This window comes from Sparus aurata, chromosome 19, assembly GCF_900880675.1.
Source record: "Sparus aurata chromosome 19, fSpaAur1.1, whole genome shotgun sequence".
In the NCBI taxonomy this organism is placed as follows: domain Eukaryota; kingdom Metazoa; phylum Chordata; class Actinopteri; order Spariformes; family Sparidae; genus Sparus; species Sparus aurata.
The window spans coordinates 21815262-21836267 of NC_044205.1; the positions used below are offsets into that span (position 1 = coordinate 21815262).

At 42.9% G+C, this 21006-nt stretch overlaps 2 protein-coding genes across 3 annotated transcripts; both read left to right on the forward strand.

Annotated features, from left to right (window-relative positions):
• The first annotated feature begins 462 nt into the window (after positions 1–462).
• Positions 463–14132, forward strand: agtr1b (angiotensin II receptor, type 1b). 2 transcript variants are annotated; one of them, XM_030398597.1, is made up of 2 exons: positions 463–578; positions 12079–14132. In XM_030398597.1, exon 2 carries the CDS (start codon positions 12186–12188, stop codon positions 13272–13274), a length of 1089 nt encoding a protein of 362 aa, XP_030254457.1. In that variant the 5' UTR covers positions 463–578; positions 12079–12185; the 3' UTR covers positions 13275–14132. The 2 variants fall into 2 exon arrangements, with proteins under 2 accessions (XP_030254457.1, XP_030254456.1); XM_030398596.1 differs by lacking the exon at positions 463–578 and adding an exon at positions 5928–6231.
• Positions 14133–14462: 330 nt separating this feature from the next.
• On the forward strand, positions 14463–20791 carry cpb1 (carboxypeptidase B1 (tissue)). Its single transcript, XM_030397529.1, has 11 exons — positions 14463–14542; positions 15448–15523; positions 15817–15941; positions 16041–16140; positions 16224–16325; positions 16429–16533; positions 16625–16735; positions 16842–16932; positions 18105–18307; positions 20064–20148; positions 20422–20791. Exons 1-11 carry the CDS (start codon positions 14478–14480, stop codon positions 20607–20609), a joined length of 1251 nt encoding a protein of 416 aa, XP_030253389.1. The 5' UTR covers positions 14463–14477; the 3' UTR covers positions 20610–20791.
• Positions 20792–21006: the final 215 nt, after the last annotated feature.

Consider the following 21006-nt stretch of genomic DNA (forward strand, 5'->3'; position numbering starts at 1 on the left):
AAAATAATGTGTATTTTGAAACTTAAAGTATGTAAACCTATTCTACTAGGACCCCAATAAAAGTATGACCCTGAAAATTAGCATAATATGACCTATTTGAAATATTTTAGTATTTTTTTTGTAAATATGGAGTGCAGTTGATAAAAGCCATTTTTAGTTTCCACTGAAGTAAACAATACAAGGGAACACCAGTGTGTAAAGGCAAGAACACAGTTAGATCCCAGGTACAGTGAACATTAGCATCTCCTAAGGGAGTACCTAGCTTGAAGTCAGACATGCATCCCTTCAGGAAGGATGATAATGATGATGCAACACAAATTCAGCTAAGTTAGCAACACTCAACAATAGCCAACATCATGTAGCAATAGAAAAAGCAAGCAGCAAGTTCTTACCTTGATGAAGCCAAGCAGGGTCGCAGTAGAACCAAACATCAACAGCAGGGACAGAAAACCTCGCTTTCCGTTTTAAGTTCAGGTTTGAGGCCAACGACGGAAACAGGCGGACTCACTGGACCAGAGGCAGCAAGAGGAAGCCACAAATATCTTCTCAATGACGACGTGCTCAAGTGACAGCTACCGGTGAGTTAGCTCCACATTAGCAAGAGTAACAGCTAGCATATAATGTTTTCGTAGCAGTTTGGCGGGACAAGTTAGCATCTTCTTCCCACCGCGAGACTTCAGGCGGAGCGAGGCGGTGCGTTCAATGTACGTTTGAGTAAATTACGCCACTGATGCAGTTATTGATTAAACGACACTACCGTATACATTTACAGCTGAAATAATCAGTTAATAAACTGATTAACGTGAGCAGCATGACAATAAATTGATGAAAAACTTTTTTGATGATCATTTAAATCATTTTCAAGCAAAGACAGGGTTCTGCTAAAAAATGTTTTATGATTTTGAAGGTTTGAGTCACAGATATAGAAACGTAAATGCCTCATTGACCCACTGGATCGTACGTCAACATCGCCGCCATATTGGAACGGGAAAGACTGGCCTGTAAACATTACAAATAAAAGGGGAAGCTACCTTTTTAATTAATAAAAAGCACTTTAATGGTTATATTTTTCAACTCATCTTAATGAGTTGTTTTGACATTCCAGGGTTTATGATCTGATGTTAAAGGAAGGAGTCACACTAATCCACTGATCAACTGGCTCTGAAATGTTTCCAGCAGGGAAAAGACAGCAAAGTGCCGACAGAAGGCTGCAAAAAAGTATGCAAGCTAGTTAGCATGGAAGTAAATGGTGCAAATTTTCAACTTCCTGAAAGAAGCCACTCACAGATACACATGTTCAGATTTAGATTCTGATTCAGATTCAGAATACTTATTAATCCCCGGGGGGAAATTGATTTTGTTCCAGTGCTCCGTGCAAAGTAGAAATACAGCATGAATGGAAACACAAGATAAAGATAAAGATAAAGATATATATAAAATACTAAAATGGACAATGAAATAAAATAAAATAAAATATTAAAGTAGACATTAAAGCAAAATAAAATAAAATAAAATATTAAAGTAAACAATAAAATAAAATAAATAATAAATAGTTAAGTAGACAATCTGGAAATATATACAATATACAATGAAATTGTATTGTGAAATACTGAATATAAACAGAAACAGTTTGCTTCTAAGAAAGCTTCACTCCAGGGCACTTTCAAAGCATGAATGATGATGTGATTATATAGCCTAATACATACGTGCATGCTAACAGTCACAGAGGCTTTACTTTTACTTCTTTAAGTACATTTTCCTGGTTATACGTGATATATTTTCAATGCATGACGTTTACTTGTCAAAGAGTATTTGCACAGTTTTGGATTAGTACTTAAACTTGAGTAAAGGATATGAATACATCCTTCCCCCACTGGCAATACCTTAAAAGGAAAAGTTGAACTGGCCTTTTTGCTGTATACATTTCACACACAGGTGTATCTAATAACATTACTGATTGCTGCATTTCATTGCAGTGATTGCTGGAACAGAGACATCCCTAATGTTATTAGTTCCACCTGGGCTTTTTCCCGGTGTTGTGAAACTGGTCTATGACTACAATTCATTTGGGACTGATGAGAAAGAGTTTCATAGCATACTATAAATCATGTACAAGTCTCTTCCAGAGGAACTAGTGATGCTCATAAAAAACATCAAAATATGAAGAGGTCTTTCTTGCCCTGTAAAATCTGTCCGTTTGGCGAAGTTTAACGTTTCAACAGAAACTAATGATAACCATCTGAGGAAACAAACATGTTCTTGTTATTTTCATGTTTTAATAAAGTTCAGCTTGGTTCTTGTGACCAGAATAAAAATGCAGATCAATCACACAGGAACAAGTAGAATGTATTTATAGGTCAGTCACACCATAGTGGTCAGCCGTGTACAGTTGGAGCTCAGTCTTTCGACCTCACACAGTATTGTCTTTCTTCAGCAGGTGGCTATGTGCTGGTTTGGCATTTTGCTGCCTGTGTTGTTCTGGTGTAAAAGGTCCGTCGTTCCCCGCAGTGCTCTGGGCTGCCAGTAATTACCCCAGTCACCAATTCATTCTACTACAGCTTAAGCACTAACACAGCTAATCTTGTTAGTGTGATCTGATTAGCAAGAACATCGCCCACTATCACACCACTTTTTATGAGCACTTGAGATTAGGCCTTATCCTCTTTTCTGAACTTACTCACCCAGAAATTATGTGTTACACAACAGATGATAAACGAGCATATTTCTCTGGCTTTACTACAGCTGCTTCAGCTTCCTAAATGTTGCGCAACTTGAATTCAGATATAATTTTGGAATGACCATTTATTTGTCGTTTATGGAGTGAATTATGGAGTTCATTTTAGGACATGATGTTTTAATTTGCAAATGCACCAACCACGACCTGGAAATAAACACCACCCATCCATCCTAAAAAGGTGCAGTCCCACAGGAAATTTCCTTTCCCACCTAATCTTCCCCCAGCAGATCTCCATTTTTAAATCATCGACATCTGTTTCTGCTTGTGTTCCAGGAGTGTAAATCAGTGTTGTAGTGCGGGGTGTTGCAATAACATCCTGTCTACGCTGAGAATTATTTGTTTTGTGGAAAATACAGTGCAGATTCGGAGCTCAATGCATAACTCCCTCCTCGCTTCCTGAGGGTTCTCGAAGGTCAGATTCGGACTGTTGATAATTCTTGTGGCAGCGAGACCAAGACGGCGCAGGCCATTTGATATCATACGGGTGCTCGCTGCTGTGACAGGACACGCAATGAGATAACGTTCGCCTAATGGATGATTCTTATCATTCACAGTAATTGAAGACATAATGGAGCCTGATCATAATCCCCTGGAGGTGTAAATGGCTCTGTTGCTGTGTTTCAGACAAAGTGAGACACTCCTCCTCCTCCCCAGCTCAAGAGCCCTCTGGTGCATGTGATGATTTCAAAAAGTTCTCCTGATCTTTGTACCTGCTGCCTTTTGACCCTGTGCGACCTCCAAGGAGCTGCGAGCCATAGAAAGCTCGGTAAATGTGATCATTCTCAAATGACTGGGTCACACATGAGCGAGCAAAAGCCACCAAACAGGACCTCCGCTTAGCCCAAAGTGTTTGTTTTTCCTTTCTTTCCTTGTTTGCCTTCAACCCAGGTGATGGCTTTCTTCGCCGTCAACACTGCCGACACAGAAACTGGGGGGATTTAGCAGATGACAGCCATGCCGTCTCATCCGTCACTATCCATCTCCATGACAGTTACGATAGCTGCTTCGGACTGAGGTGGAGAGGCGGGAATGTGACCTACTTCTCAACACCTGTCAAGACCTGGAAAAAGAGAAGAATAGTGGAAGGCAAATATCTTCAGTGCCAAGGGGAGTCTGATGGATGTTTGCTAAAAATAGAAATTCTTATTACAGCTGGATTACACAACCGCAAAGTGTGCAGGCTTCAAATTCCTCCCAATCAAATTCTTTTGTCGCACATTAAAATTATTCTTCACAGGTTTACAAGTCACATTCAAGTGCTTCAATCACACTTAGATGATTGGTCTCGACAAAGCCCGCTTGACCGCAGGGAGCCGTCAGCTCGGTCACCCCGACACATGCACATGCGTTCACACACTCCACACAATACATCCATTTCTTTCGTTAAAAAAAGAAGTCTGACATATGAGTGACAGCTGAATCGCACTCGAAAATGGGAAATGTTCTCCGGAAGCCCAACAAGGAGTGACAGAACAAGCAGTAACCCAACTCTCTGGCTCCACCCCACCACTTTCTGCCCCCCCCTTCCCAGCCCCTAATACACCCTGATCCAAGCCAAGGGCGCGCTCATGGCGGCTATTAATACAGTGTGTCGACAGGTCCAATCACAGTCAGAGCCTGGCCATTCCTTTCATGCTGTGCAGAGGACAAGAGACAGGGGACTGTCATAGCATGAGAGATGATCACTAGTGTGGGAAGAGAGATGGTCGAGACATTAAAGGGACAGTTCACCCTCCTGCCTGTAGTGCTCTTTATCCATGTAGATTGTTTTGATGTGAGTTGTCAAGTTTTGGAGATATCGGCTGTAGAGCTGTCTGCCTTCTCTCAAATACAATGGACTTAGATAGTGTTAACAGAGGGAGACATGCATCTACTCTTGGATGAGAGGCTAGCTAACTAAGCGGCCCTGTTCGATTATCGGTATCGGTGATTTTTCTGTCAGATTGCCGGAAAAAAAATGTGCCACTTTGGTTTTGATGCAGCATCAGGTAGTGTCCCTCCCACAACACTATCGGATTGGTAACATGTCACATTTAATAGCCTAACCCGAGACAGCGGACATCTCCAAAACTTGGCAACTCACACCAAAACAGTCTAGATCAGATTGCTGCCCAAACTTCTTTACCATGGGAGCCCAAAGCTGAAACTTGGTGGGCCACCAGCCAAAAGCAAATACCATCGTAACTGCGTTGTAAAAAATGCGAAATGGCAAGCCTACTAGCATCCAACGCTCCCTTTAAGGGCAACTCCGCACATTTTACAAATTAAAGTGTGTTTACAAATCTTGGGAAGTATTTCTGCATATGCGAAGAAAAGTAGTATAAAGCCGTTTGTGTAATCATGTGATCTGAGAAATTGCCTCCAGTGATGTCACTCAGTGGCTATCACGTTGTGGGTAATGAAGGCACCGGGTTTTGAAGAGTAACAAGAATGTGTGGAAAAAACAAGGTGATATCGGCATATTAGGAATACTTTTGTTTGTTGTTTGTTTGGTCTCTGTAAGTTTTTCTCCTAAATTGTATTATGTTCTAGTTTCTACTTTAAATACACTGTATAGTGTAAAATTGGCGGAGTTACCCTTTAAATGATGTGGATAAAAGATGCCGATGGCGAAACAAAGTCGACTTTGTTTTAGTGCCTAAACCCCCTAATACAGAGCAGCTTCATCCTGTGAGGCTCCTCAATTCATTCTCTGCATATGTCATATGGAAAGATAAGTCTTAAAAAAATGATATATTTGACATCACACAATAAAAACGGCATGAGCAGTAATTTATAGTTTTTCTACTTTTTTAGACTTTTTTAACATTGATGCTAGAAACACCTGGTGGGCCAAAATGAAGCTAGGCCCTGGATGCAACAATATAGGTTATTCATTTTGGGGTGAGCTGTCCTTTTGAAGTAAGATAAAAACAAAGTGCTGTCAGTGTAAGTGTGCATGATGTGGTTAATAAAACTGTGATATCCTCAACAGATCGAGCAGAAAGGCCCTCTATTTGGCACCTTGGTTCAGCTCCACCTGTCAAAAGAAGCATTCAGTTTCACATGAAAACAAAACGGAGTGATTAAAAGCAGACAGTTAGAGAGAGGGGAGAAAGATGGTGCTATCGGAGTAGGGCTGAAGGTGGTGGAGGAGGACGAGGAGGAGGACGAGGAGGAGGAGTGGTACTATTGTGTAAGATCTTGCGTGTGTTTGTTTGTGTGTGCGGCCCCGGAGAGAGACTGGCCAGGACAATATGTAGCTCCGATGTAATTCATTCATCACTGTAGTGTGTGTGAGAGAGAGAGAGAGAGAGAGAGAGAGCAAGAGAGAGGGAGCGGGAGTCATAGTGGGGGTGTGTGAGTGTGTTTGTGTGTCAGACGGTATTCCTGCTCGTCTCGCTCCACCAGTTAAGTTAAATCAGAGGCAGCCACTGGCACACCGTGGTGGTCTCTCTATCTCTCGGTCTGTCCTGCTCCGAAAGCATCAACAGCCTCCTGGTCCTGCTCCATAGGTAAGAGCTCGCCTTACCCCCATTCTCGGGAACTTTTAAAAAGAATTATCCACAAGTCTAACTCTAGGAAACCTTTTAAATTATTATTTTTTTTCTTTTCTCATTGGATCATCAAACTTTAACTCGTTACGGCTGCTTTTTAGCCGTTTCCAACATTCCAACTAGGCGCGAAAAGGTTTCAGGGTCTGTAAATATTTATCTCATAACCTCTTTGTTATAAATCGCCCATATTACCTTGGGAACCGACACAATGAGGTGAGCACAGAGAGCAAAATGTTAGATGCATTCAGTGGCATAATGGGCGCTGCATGTTGTTGCTGTTTGTTCAAGTAGTTCATGTGAAAGTCCTGCGTGTGTGTGTGTGTGTAGGGGCAGAGTCTTTAAAAGAGACACAGTAGCTGTGTGGTTGGCACGGGAAGAATCCAGAACTTCTTTATGCAAACTATAAGAAGGGAAGGATGGAGGCTATAGTTAGGTTTACATTGTCTCATATTCGCGAGGAGAGTTAGATCAGCTTCCTGATAAACAGAGGCTCCCCCAAAAAATCCACACTTGCGAGGAGTTCAATCCTCGGACAGGCAGGAAAAGGGAAGATGCTGAATAACAGGGAAAGGTCACTGACAAAAAAAAGCAGGTGAAATGTAGTTTTCTGCATTGTTAGTCAGGGAGTGAGGTGAAAAACAGGTTGAGGAAGAGAGGAAAAGACCCTCCTGGGTCGTTCAGAGTGACAGCTGCTCAGCATCACGCTCTCAAATGAGCATGTTGAAATTGGCTGTCTGCGGAAAAAGATTGTTTTTTTAATGTCTAAACAAACAAACTCTCTTCGTTTTCATGACCGAATAAACTGAATAAACAAACTGACCTTAAAGATTTTCACAATTCCACACTGTTTCACTTTGTTTATGTGTGGCAGACCCTGCCACCTTTCTATTTTCAAACAGTGTTCTGGGGGCCTTATTTTCATCTGTGAACAGCTTGTTTATTCAGTTATGGAAAGAAAAAACATTTGTTAGATGACCTCATTGATATTGTGAAAATTACAGGTCCAAAATTACATAGTGCCACTTTAAAACAAGAGCTCTGCCTGGGTCTCACTGTTAGGAGCCCTTGACTCCCCCCCTAATGTTTCTATACTGACAAAAAAGCTACACGGAGGGTCAGTAAATGTATTACATGATATAATCTCAGGTTCTCCAGTTAAATACTCTACTAACAAACTCTCCTCATGATTGAAACGAGAGAAGAGAAAAGGCTTCAGAATGTTATCCGTTTTTCTAAATGAAAATGCTGGTGGCTCTTTTCATAAAATATACAGGACAGGAAATGAAAGGACGCTGTACAGGCTGTAAGTTTGTGCTGTCACATGAAAGAGCAGTCTTACAAACAGGAAAAATGTAGACATGGTCGCTGAGGCCAATATTTCCATTAGCCCCCTTTCCTGCACACAGAAGTCAAATCCTCATTTAGGTCATGGATTCTGTCACTCTGTCACATCCACACTGAGTCAAAATCGTCTGTTCTTTCTCTTTCTGGACATTCACGTATAAATCACACGTCGTAATCGTCTTCTCTGCGCGGCAGAATCAGATTTCTTACAGTTTTCTTTTATAGCAGGAGGTGAGTTTACACTTGGTCAAGTTTCCTACTTCAAAAGCCCCTTCAGGTAAAGAGACACTCTTGTAAGTTGAGTCAGGAGGAAGTGAGTTGTAGGAGGCTGCGGTTGAGGTGCGCTTCACTCTTTAGGCACCCATATTTTTACTCTACAAGGTGCAGTAGTAACCGATTAAGCTGTGGTGGCGTTTTGAGACTGCCGTGCGTTGGTGGTAGGTTAAATTTATGTCCCTGCAGTATGTTTAAAGCAACATTATGTAGAAACGTTGTGCAATTTGGCGCCCTCCCCCACTTTTTCTGTGTGCGGCACCACTCTCGTAAACACAAAAATCCCATGCCGGCAACAATTTGCCAGATGTAATGTTGGTGCTAACTACAAACAAAACGTATTGCGTCATCACAATGTAACATGTTGAAGACTTGTATCTTGAAGTTAACATGTATGTTACGCTGTGATCCTACTTACATAGTGCAGAAACAAGTGATAGAGGCACCATTCACCCTATTACGAGACTCTGTACCGTCACAATGATTTTGAAGCAGTTATTTCAAGGTGAAAAGTTCAATTATGTCGCTTTAAAGTTGAGTTTCCAGGCACCTGTTGACCTGAAACGAGGCCTAAATGAGTGGATGATCATAAGTCGGGCGGCTGAGGCGGTGTGTTCCTAGTAAGATGAACCTCACTTCATAATGGGCCGATATAAATCATTAACTCCATCAACCAGACATTTTAGTGGCTCTCTCTTAAGGCAGCCAGATGGTGGTGCTCATGTCGGAGCAGGCGTGCCGAGGGCGGCCTCAGATAGCTGTGTTGATGGGGTTCGATCCAAGCAGTGTCTTTTATGGCCTGCCCAGATGTGAAGATGAAACTTTCGAAGGATTTCCCATGATCCCTGGGAAGAAGCTGCATTCAACCCCCGAAATAGGTTTAGGAATGGAATGTCGCTACTACAGTAGCATTTGGGAGCAGAAATGTCCCCAAACTTCCCCCTGATCCTGATCTTATCATTCATTGTAAGCAGCCGTGTGGTTGCAAACAGCGCCGAGCCCTCGCTTGCGCATTGTCGTGCTCAAGAGGATGCAGCTTGTTTGTGGACCTTGTGAAGTGGGTGTTTACCTTCCTGTCTGTGGTCACCCAGGGTTTATGGCTGTCATTCAGTAATGTGCCATCTCACTCAGAGCTATAGCTCGCTGGACACGGCCGCAGTAAATCACCTGCTTCCGAGTCGCCTTCTGTCCTTGCCACCTTACCTTTAATATGGGCCTCACTTACATATATAGGCAGCAATAACTTTCAGCGTTGTTTATATTCCTCCCTCGCCTTGAGCATCTCCCTCATGGAAAAACACCAGCGGTTAAAACGCCAGCCCTACCAATAACAGTAAAAGGCAAGTGGTGTTGATTTTCTCCTATATTTCCATTTGCGGTCATCAGAAATCTTCGCAGCATCAAGAGATCGCCTGAAATGGTTTTAAATCCCTAAACTGAGTAAATGATATGTGCTGTCGCTCTCTTCTGCCTAGTTTAAATTTACAGCCACCCACTGTTATAATCATTAAAGAAAGAAAACACATGTACAGTAAATCCTGGGGATGACATCTGTGTTGGTGCTTTACCGTACACCTACTAGAGCAGGGCCTGTGCAGGAAACTCACAGAGATATTTCATTATTCTGTTGCCCTTGGCAGCCACACATCTTCCACGCTCGACAATCCACACATCTGCAACCGATATGGCTGTTGCTTTAGTGCTTTTTTTTTTGTAAAGAATTCATCCACCGAAACCTGGTGGAAAATGAGAAGATCTTTGACTTGGAGATAAAGTGGTTCGAGTGGAAGGGCTCAGACTGTCTTAATGCCAGCCAGAGGCAGCGGGAATGCAGATAGGGAAGGTTTTTATAAGCGCACAGTCCACAGTAGCTGCGAGAGCAAAAACAAAGGGCACATTTTTTAATGTTTTTCTTAATATTAACACATTTCTGGACTGGCTGATATGGGTCAGTTTTTACTTTTTTTAAATGACTTATAGGTAAACTAGATGTTAAGTTGTCATTGTAGTACTAATGTCATGAAGCTCAGTTGAGGTTGGACACACACTGTCACCACAAAGAGCCTTGAACAAAAAGAATAACCTTGGTAGGAAGAAGGGAAACTCGACAGGAAGGAGGAAACAAAGATGGCAAATGAGACTAAAACAGAGGATAGGATAAAGGGGATTAAGGCCACTGGGCACTTTGTAACAGTGTGAGGTTACTGTATATTTATGAAATAGAAAAAAATTAAAACTGAATTTTAAGTTACTTTTCTATTTTAAATGTTAGCAAATGTGTATTTTTTGCCAAAAAAGTAAATTATATCACGAGCCTGTGCCTCTAAACTTTAAATTGTCATTTAAAGAGGTTTTTGCTTTTCCCTTATTGTGTTATGTAGCATTTTTGGGAGTTACTCTTTCCCACAGAAAACGCTGCTCCTGCACTGCCCGAAATGCCTTGTTTGGAGACAAGGCTTTACTTCAGTAACTTATGTGTGTCACTATGTCACAGGCATTATATACATTTATATTTTTAATATATAATATATACATTCCAGTCAGTCAGCAGACATACAGTTGCTACTGCTACAGGTCGTTATTTTAGATCACACTACCTTACTCGGTATGACCCGCCCTACTTTGCCTATGATTGGCTAAATCCTGCCCAATAAGTAATGTGCATGTGCAACACACATCACAGATTGAACAGAGGTGAGATGTCGCAACAAAGATACAGTGTGTAAAGGGGTGCTGCAGCAATGCACCATATGGAATAATAATATTAAATATTGTGTTTGTGGAAAATTAAAGTATTTAAACTTATTCTACTAGGATCCCCAAATAAAAGTATGAACCTGAAAATGAGCAGAATATGACCTCATTAAATATATTTTAGCTTAGCTTTTGAAAATCTTCAAATATCTGGGGCACTTCCTCTGGATAAAAAATTACATCTACTCTATTACAAAAAACCCCCTCTGTTCAAATTGTCTCACCCACATTTTCAAAGCTTCCTGCGCCCATGCTGGCGGAGGTAAAACTAAATAAATCAACACGCTTTCCATCATACCAGTTCACTGTGTCAGTTGTGAGGTGAGAAGGGTAAAAATCTTTACACTAGAATGCCATCTTGTGGCTAAAACACCTGCTTAGTTTAGTCAAACTGCTAATCAGAGGATTTCGATTGGGGGAAGTTCACAATTATATTCAACTTCATATTGTAAAGGAACAGCCCATGAAATTTTTGTTTTATTGGCTGTATGTGCTGTGTGTCCATGTTTGCGCTGGCATCTGTTTGGTTGTAGCACGACCTCAAACACATTGTCATTTTCCTGCAATTAGTAGCATAAGTAGCAAACTATCTTTGCAGCGATGGTAATAGTACACATCAGGTTTATGCTAATATTATTACATCAGCCACACTAATGATGCTCGCTAAGCTATTCTATTAAACATAAAGACTCTCAGCAATTTGTTTTTTACTCCCATTTCACATTCTGCTTGTACAAAAGCAGCCCCAAGGCAAAATTTCCGCAGCACGCAGGTTTGATTTTCTCACAGAGCAAAGTTTCCACAGAGCCGAATCCCTGCTGTCCTGTTTGTTTAGGTGTGTGCTGATTAGAAGTTCTCATGCTGGGTACGATGTATCTCCGCACACCGAGGGTTTGAAACGTGACATGTCTTTTACAGTGACTGGAGTCTCAACCCTCTCCTTCTCTCTCCTCCCTCGCTCCCCTCGGTACCTCGGTGTTTAATGGCGTTGTTACCCGAGCTCGCGCTTTGCCATGCAGTCTTCATTAACACAGGTCGTAACACGAGGCATAAATGTTCTCCTTCCGGGTGCCGACGGTCGACCCAGATGGACGGACCATTTGATAAACACTGTACAGTTTTTACTGTTGCCGTTCATTAGCCCAGAGACGATTTAAAGGAGAGGGGAGCAGGCAGACTGTCTGAATAACGATGTTTCAAAGGGCATTTTTGGAATATTGAATAACATACAACATCTGTTTCTCATGGCTTCTTATTTTACAGAAATAACAAAAAGCATCAGGATGGCTTTAATGTGCAGGTCTTTAATGAGCTGGTGTAGGGTGAGCACTTTCATGGGTGCTCATGTGGATTAGCGTTTATCGACCATGCCAGCAGTAATGATGACTCTTCTCCCAGACTGCCTGTGACATTTTTGTTGTGTTTCTTTTATAGGACTCGCTGAGGCCCTCGCCCAAGGCCTGTATCAGTCACCACAGAAGCACCCTGCCGACAGGGCCCCCCTGTTTGAAAGTCCCAGGACCTGGCACTTAAAAGGGAAAATGCCGAATATTACGGCAGAGACGAAAGACGGGATAATTCTGACATGCGGCAATACTGGAAGCCATGAATTCATCTTCACCTTGGTGCCCATCGTCTACAGCTGTAACTTTGTCATCGGTATCGTCGGGAACAGTATGGTGGTGGCTGTCATCTACTGCTACATGAAGCTCAAGACGGTGGCTCACATTTTTGTGCTCAACCTCGCCATTTCTGACCTCACCTTCGTCATCACTCTGCCCATGTGGGCTACATTCGCCGCCACGGGCTATCACTGGCCCTTTGGAGGATTCCTGTGCAAGGCCAGCGCAGGACTGGTGATTTTCAACCTCTACACCAGCATCTTCTTCCTCACAGCGCTCAGCATAGACCGTTACCTCGCCATCGTCCACCCAGTGCGATCACGCAGGTTCCGCACTGTGGTGTACGCACGAATCACCTGTGTGGTCATCTGGCTTTTTGCCTTTGTGCTGAGCGTGCCCACAGCACTCACCAGGGATGTGCACAACATTGAAGACAACAGGACGGTGTGTGGCATTCTGCACCCAAAAACTGACAACGCTGTGAAGATAAAGGAGCTCCCGCTGGCCATCGGCCTGATGAAAAGCCTGCTGGGCTTCCTGGTGCCCTTCATCATCATCATTACCTGTTACTGTCTCATCGGACGGGCGCTGCTGGGCGCGAAACACATCCAGAAAAGCTCCCGTTCTCGTGACGATGAGGTGCTGCGCATGCTTGCAGCAGCTGTCCTGGCCTTCTTCCTGTGCTGGGTGCCTCATCAGGTGTTCAACTTGATGCAGGTGCTCACCCAGCTGACACTGTTGGAGAACTGCGCCATCATCGAAATCATCGACACCGCCATGCCCTTCACCATCTGCATCGCCTACTTCAACAGCTGCGTTAACCCCATCGTGTACGGCTTTGTTGGGAACAACTTCCGCAAAAACTTACTGCGCTTGTTGCGCTGCTCGCCGGGCGGAGCGACCGGGCCTCACCCGAGCATTAGCTCCAAGATGAGCACCCTCTCTTTTCGCGCCTCTGAGGCCCTGAGCCTCACGACCAAAAGTAAGGCCTCCTCTGACGTAAAGTGAGGGAAAAATCAAGACTGAGGGTACAAGTTCACTCTCCCCGCTCTTTTGGTTTGTGGTAAAGAGGCCGGGGATGGAGACATTCCATGCTTTTAAAACCCCAACTGTATTACCAAGCACTGAACCATGCAGAATGGTTGAAATGTTGTATTCATGACAGTCCAAGAGACATTCACTACCTTGTTAAAGGCTTATTTGCAGAATAAGCAAATAATTCATAAACCATTGCATGTCACACAAAATGAGAACAGACTACACATAATTACAATTGCTTATCCCATTTCTTTATATATATAAATATATATAAGATGCATGCACTGCAGGATTTTGTGTGCCTTCAGGAGAGAGTGCAGTAATATATCGTCCAGTGATAACTGTTGTGTGTGCTCAGCAGGCTGTTCACCAGTCGGAAACAGTGATCAAGTGCTCGGTGAAGATGCCAAAGCAAGATAAAAAATAGAAATAAAAATAATGATCATACGCCACCCACGCATGCTCTGTGTATACATGGAACAATTAAACAAGTGTAGCAAAAAAAAAAAGTCATGTGAGTTTGTATCGATGAATAAAAACATGTTGTAAGTTGCTGTATGTGGTAATGATAAATGACGTGCTCCTCGTTGTGTACAATACTTGTTTGCATATTAAGATTGAAGTGCTGAAAAGTGTCCTACTCTGGGAGTAACATGCTGTACAAAAAAAGAGTGCTACACAAACACTCCAGGTAGGGTGGTCATTGTTCATATTTCTGGTAGTTGTCTTTGTGGTATTTAAACATGTTGATAGTTTTTTTTTCCTACTCTGTAAGTGTACAGTTTGTGAATATATGAAAATATGAATAAAATGAAACAATCCACAGTTCTTAGTCGTTGTTTTTTTTCCATTCTCTCATGACGAAAAGAGAAAAATCATACTCACGAGTCACGATCAGTCACTAGTGACCAAACCATCTAGAAATAAGAGTTGATCTAACGTTAAGTAAGAATCAGAATCAAGTGACCTTGTAAGTAACTATTAATCATTGACCACACATCACACAGGCCTCAGTTCTTCCACACAACACCTAAAAACAACAGGTGCACCGTGCAAGATCTTTTTCGGGGGAATGTATGACACGTTGCTGCATCGCGGATGGGGATTGGTGGACGGGCGGCAGGTTCGGGCTTATAAAAGCTGTCGAGCAATGAGATCAGCCTCACTGCAACCATGAGGGTCCTTGTGCTGTTCGGATTGGTGGCTGTTGCCCTGGCTGATGTCGCTCGCTTTGAGGGGTAAATATGTAGCCTTCGGTAAAACAGAGAGACGTCATATTTCTATCAATTATAATATGATATTTATATTACAAGTTATGGACTGACAGGCTGGCACAATATACAGCGAGTCATGACCTGTTTACTGTAAATTGAGATATTTAGCCATTGTTAACAACTGAACCAAGTCACAACAGTACAGGGCAGCATCCTGTTACAGTGTCATTAGACTGCCATCAACTGAGATTATGTCAATATTAATATTTTGCCATTGGTAAACGATTTGTTAAAGCAAGTGGGTGCCATTTTAAGAGAACAGTATTGTACAGTTTTATTTGCGTGGATCAAACCAGGAGCTTCAACAGCTTCAGGGCCTCCCCGAAGCCATTTCGACCACTATAACAGAACAGAAATAAAACAACTTTTGAAGGGGAAAGTGATGCAGTAGGGTAGTTTTAACATTTAAGCATGTTGTTTACATGTTAGTATTGGTTCTCAACCTAGGTTAAGGGCCCTCAAGGGGGGTCCCGAGATATTTTCCATGGTTCGCCAGGCGGTCGTAGAGAAAAGAGATATATTTTAGACTTGGGAATAGTTGTAATGTCACATTGCACTTACCAAAGATATAATTAGCCTTAAAAAAGGGAGAAGTCCAAAAAAAAAGGAAATATGATCCAAGTGAAATTCTTAAAAACACTGACAATGCACGCTGCCACTCAGCTCATTTTCAACCTGAATTGTTTGACACATTTTTTCTCTGGAGGTCACGTCTCAAACGTTGAGACCCTCTGGGTTTAATCCCCTGATTTAAAGACACTGTCTTATGAAAAGGCCGGCACTTGTGAAGTTTGCCTTGTTCCGTGAAGCACAATATCTGTGGCCATCGTACCGTATTTGTGACCTCTCTCATTTTCCTTTTTCGCCAGAGAGAAAGTGTTCCGTCTGAAGCCTGTGCAAGACGAGCATGTGGCCTTCATCAAGGACCTGGCTAAGAGCATCGAGGTACCTTGCCGCCTTCTCTCTCTCTCTCACACACACACCTTATAGTGCTGTTCTCACTCACTACAGGGGTTTAATTGGTTTGCTAATTGTTTAAAAAGGGCTAAATTGGACCTGAAAAATCACTCAATGCCCAATCAGATATGCAAATACCATTAACTTAGATGAAATACTGTCAATATGTGCCGGCTCTTTGGCATCTCATCTCAAGTGTGAAATGAGAAGCCGAAATGCTGTATGGACGAGTTCATATCGCCTCGACCCGCTCATGAGTTTTCCTCTGGCGCCATCTGCAGGTTGATTTCTGGAGCCCCGAGAGTGCTGAGGTTGTGACCGTCGGCACTGATGTGGACATCCGCGTGCCTGCCATCTACCTCGACATGCTGTACACGCTGCTGCAGCAGAGTGACATGGAGCACAGGCAAGTCACCAGAGGATGATGCAAAATTAAAGTCTTTCAATCAAAAACGTCTTGAACACGAGGTTTAATGTGACTTCTTTACTGAATCCCCTCTCTCAGCGTCCTCATTGAGGATCTGCAGGCTGCTGTCGATGGCCAGGCTGACCTGAAGCCCACTCCCAGAGCCCACAGCTACACCAAGTACAACACCTGGACCGATGTAAGAAGCTAAAGAAGATCATTTAGTCATAATTTCTTCCCGGATTGGACTGTTACTTCATCTTCTTGTTTTTTAAATTTCAGATCGTGGCCTGGATGTCCTCCATGACCTCCTCCAGCTCAGGTCTGATGACCAAGCAGGTGATTGGAAACACCTACGAGGGACGCGCCATGACCGTTCTCAAGGTACCTCGAGACTCATCTGCTGTATTTTGTGTCGAGGATTTTTGCATTTATTCACTAAAAATCACATCGAGCAAACATTCACGATTGCCTCTAACGACCACAGATCGGTAAGGCCTCCAGCTCCACCAAGCCCGCTATCTTCATGGACTGTGGCATCCACGCCAGAGAGTGGATCTCCCCTGCTTTCTGCCAGTGGTTCGTCAAGGAGGTAAGGAGGACACCTGGGCGTGGGCGTGACAAATATTAATACAGAGGCGTCTAAAGATTCCAGAAGATAATTTCTTTCTGTTCTTCCTCAGGCTCTGTCCACCTACGGCACTGACTCTCAGATGACCAGCCTGCTCGACCAGATGGATGTCTACGTTCTGCCCGTCTTCAACATTGATGGCTACGACTTCACCCACAAGAGCGTACGTTACGACTTCAGGCCTAACTGTTGAGTCCAAGCCAATAGAGTCCATGCTGTCCTGTTTATTTTGTCTGACATGTTTATTTTGTCCACTTCTGGGACTTTAGAACAGGATGTGGAGGAAGACCCGCTCCAGGAGATCTGGATCCAGCTGCATTGGAGCTGATCCCAACAGGAACTTCGACGCCGGCTGGTGCTGTAAGTGTAACATATACGGATACATCTTAAAGGGGAACTCCACGCCCTAAAAAACCTTAAATACTACATTTCCCATGATGCGTATTTCCCTAGATTATGCAGCCACATCTTTCAAACTCCACGCCTCCAGTCTTTCTGCAATGAATTTATGGCCTCTCCTGGAACCACTGACCGTATATAAAGATGCATGACATGACAACTCCCTTAATGTGAAGCCAAAACATCTTGATCGCCTCCTAGTGGCTCGCTGCAGTATAGGTCATAATGAACTCCCGCCCTCTAAGCCAATCTGGGATATTTTGGCTTCATTTTTAGCTTCAGGCGGGAGTGTGTGCAGACCAAACTTCCAAGATGAGTGATTAAACCTTGGTATTTCACCCAGCTGGGCGTGGTTTTTCCAGGAGTAGCAGTGCTCGCTTCGACGGGCTCTTTCACAGCCTGTGCTCTAAGTGCATGTTGCTTTTCTTCAGTAATTGTGTAAATGAACTTATATCTACGTGTGAGGAATGCAATCATCTGCCTTGTAAAATATTTTTGGTGATTTTATGAGATGTTTTTCGCCAGAAAGCTTCAAGGATGCCTGTTTTTACATCAGGATGTATTGACTGAATGAATCTTGCACCCGACTTCCTTTCAGGCGATTTGAAATGTATCCAGTGTATGGGTAGAAATTTGGGATTTTTACTTTTAGACTTACTGAATTTTTTGGGTTGAGGTTAGGATTAGGCATTAAAACTACTCGGTTAAGTTTAGAAAAGATCGTTGGTTTCGATAACGGACACGAAAAGCGATGAAAACAAAGTTTGAAGTAATTTCTTGATAAGAATCTGATCAATTTGGTCTGATGACATTTGGAAAGTCTAGAAAAGCTGTGCCATTCAAATATCTTACCCCCATGCACGTTAGCTAAGGGCTTAACCGGAAGGACACTCCAGGTAATTTTATACCAGGAAAGTCGAACATTATTTTGGCTACAAACACCACTGTTGTGTGTTTTGTTTTGTTTCTCCAAATGCCACAAAATCCATTATATAACAGTTATCACAGGCTGTATCATACTCCTCATTATCAGTGAATTGAATTTCATGTTTACAGTTTGAAAAAGTATATAAAAACACAATATAAAATACAATATCTATTAATGCTTCCCCGCAATGTAATCTTCATTGCAGCCATGGGAGCCTCCAGCAACCCCTGCAGCGACACCTTCTGCGGGTACACTCCCGAGTCTGAGATCGAGGTCAAGAATGTTGCCGACTTCATCCGCAGGAACAAGTCCACCATCAAGGCCTACCTCACCATCCACTCCTACTCCCAGCTGCTGCTCTTCCCCTACTCCTACACCTACGATCTGGCTGCTGACCACAACGAGCTGGTAAGTCATCATTATATGCCATAAATATGTACTGTATATTGGCTGGGTATCAACTAGAACGCTTGGCCAGTCACAATGGCTATATAATTATTCATCATGGCGGCGTCACATGCATCACTAGACTGTGGCAGCGCAATAACCGCAGATTAGACGGTATGTTCATTTTGGATCAATCTGTTTCTCAAAGGTGCATGTAGTGTCACTATATGAATTATAATGACAGCAGCATTTGGAATCCACTAATTAATGGAAAACTTCAATTATATTACATGTGTAAGGCCGTTTTATTCACTAGAAACAGACTGTATACCATGAAAGACATCTTTATCATCGCATTTCCAGATGCGCATCTCAATTCGATGAACACTGATATGCTACAGACGCTACAGAAACCAATTTTAAAATCTTTAAAGGTGTTTCCAAAGCTTAACCAAGAATCCAACCAGGTCCCATTATGACTCTTATCTAAAGGCCACATTTAGCTGCTGCAAATCATTTACTCCCTGCTCATACGCCTCGTTCTCATGGCTCTTTTACCTCTCACTGGGGTGTCCGAGGGCTGCACAGCGAACGCTCACACCCCTGCTCCAGCTCTCACACTAACTAACTGAGGCAGATCACACGTCTCTGCCTTCGCTATTACTCACTTGTAATTTAAGCTCTCCTCTGACACTTTACAGAACAAAAGAACTCCGGGTATCTGTCATAATTCATCTGTTTCTCCCAGAAATACCATTTCCTGCCCGTGCATTTCTCTGGGGTTTTCATTTCCTGTTGGAACTCACTGAGGCTTTTTCAAAATATTTTCTGGTTGATGCTGCAGGGCAGAAGACATATATTTAGGGTCCTTACTTCCTGCTGTGGTTTAATATTTGTTTTGCTCTCTTTCTGAAAGAATTAAAGTTGGAATGTGTAAGATTTAGGTCCTGTCTAATTCATCCTCAAAACAAACAGGGGGGAGCATATCATGACAGCAACTTCTTCTCATTAGCTAGTTAGCTCAGTTAGCTGTGCAGCTAGCGGTCCAGGCCGGGAAAGGTACCGCTAAAATAGGAGACTGGACCGAGGCTAGCGAGTTAGCATGCTTAAATCAGTAGAGACAGTTTGGTGACAACTTTCGCATATTTTTGATTTTTTTCTTACTGGGTCTGGTATGACCGGTAGCTTTTGGTGGCTAACGTTAGCTAATGTTAGATAGTTTAGAGGGATATTGCTGCTCTCTAATGCTGTCTGAAGTTTGTAAATTCAGTTCATATTATATCAAAGTATTTAATTATATATGAATATCGCTCTGCTTAAAGGGACTCTGTGGAAGCTGGTCATTTTTTTATGTTTGCGGACTCCATTTCAAAACTTACAATAGCCACTGTTGCGAGTCCTTCATAAAGAAATCCACTGTCCAGCAGCACTAAACAACTTCAACAAATCGTCCACAAAATGTAAGAATTTTTGTAGAAAATATTAAAAAACATGAACAAAAATGACCAACAGAATGTGAAGAAATATTGCAACAGTGTTGACATGACGTCTATGTAATGTTTTGCAGTTAGCATGCTAACCAGCTAGCCTCAGACTGTCCCCAGCCAAAGCTCCCTTCCTCCCTTTACCGCTACCTGCACTGCTAACTGAGCTAACTAGCTAATGGCAGCCACAGTTAGCGGCATTCATACTGCATACTGCGCCATTGATATGGTTGAAAACCTTCTGTTTTGTCCTTCAACACATTAACCACTTTGTATTCTTGTCTGCCTTGTAGATGAAGGTTGCTGAGGGAGCCTCCTCTGCTCTGCGTAGTCTGTACGGTACCAGATACACCAGCGGACCCGGTGCCACAACCATCTGTAAGTACAATCAATGCTGCAGCTGCATTTGAAGCTTGTGGAAATAGTGTTTTGACAGGAAGCTTGATTGCCTATAATAATATTTATTATGATGTTTTCATGATGCACAATCGTCTTTTAAAAGAAATGGCCTAGTAGCAACAAAAAGCAATGACTAAGCCTGAGAGAAAGCTATTTCTATTAAACAAAGGATTTTTTTTGCTTCTTGGCTGTTGCAGGTCATCAGCATATCCCCCATATCTGAATAATCCCCCTCTCCTTATCTTCCCTCAGACCCTGCTGCTGGTGGCTCTGACGACTGGGCCTACGACCTGGGTGTGAAGTATTCCTACACCTTCGAGTTGCGTGACACTGGTCGTTACGGCTTCCTGCTGCCCGAGTCTCAGATCAAGCCCACATGCGAGGAGACCATGCTGGCCGTCAAGTACATTGCCGCCTACGTGCAGAAGAACCTCTATTAAAGAGCGGAACTGCCAGGACCCCTGCCAACTCAGCTCCTCTGTACCAGCCCCCAGCCCTTCCAATCTCTCAGCCATCTCCAGCCCGTATCCATGGATACGGGGCACCACCCGCCATGTTTCCTCGCTGTGCTTGACAGAATGTCAAGATGAGTGCAAACAATAAAATCAATGATCCATCCCCACATGCGGAATCAATTTTTTATGTGTATATGATAATATAGTGTCTGATGGACTGAGTCTTTGTCATTTGTGTGGAAAAAAACACAACAAAAACAGTGAAGTGTGGTGAAAGAAGTCATGCTTACACTTTACAGCCCATCACTAATAGGCCCGAGAACTTGCGTGCTGACTTCAAGAGAACGGAGTGAGACACTAACACTTAACAGGACAGAGAGTA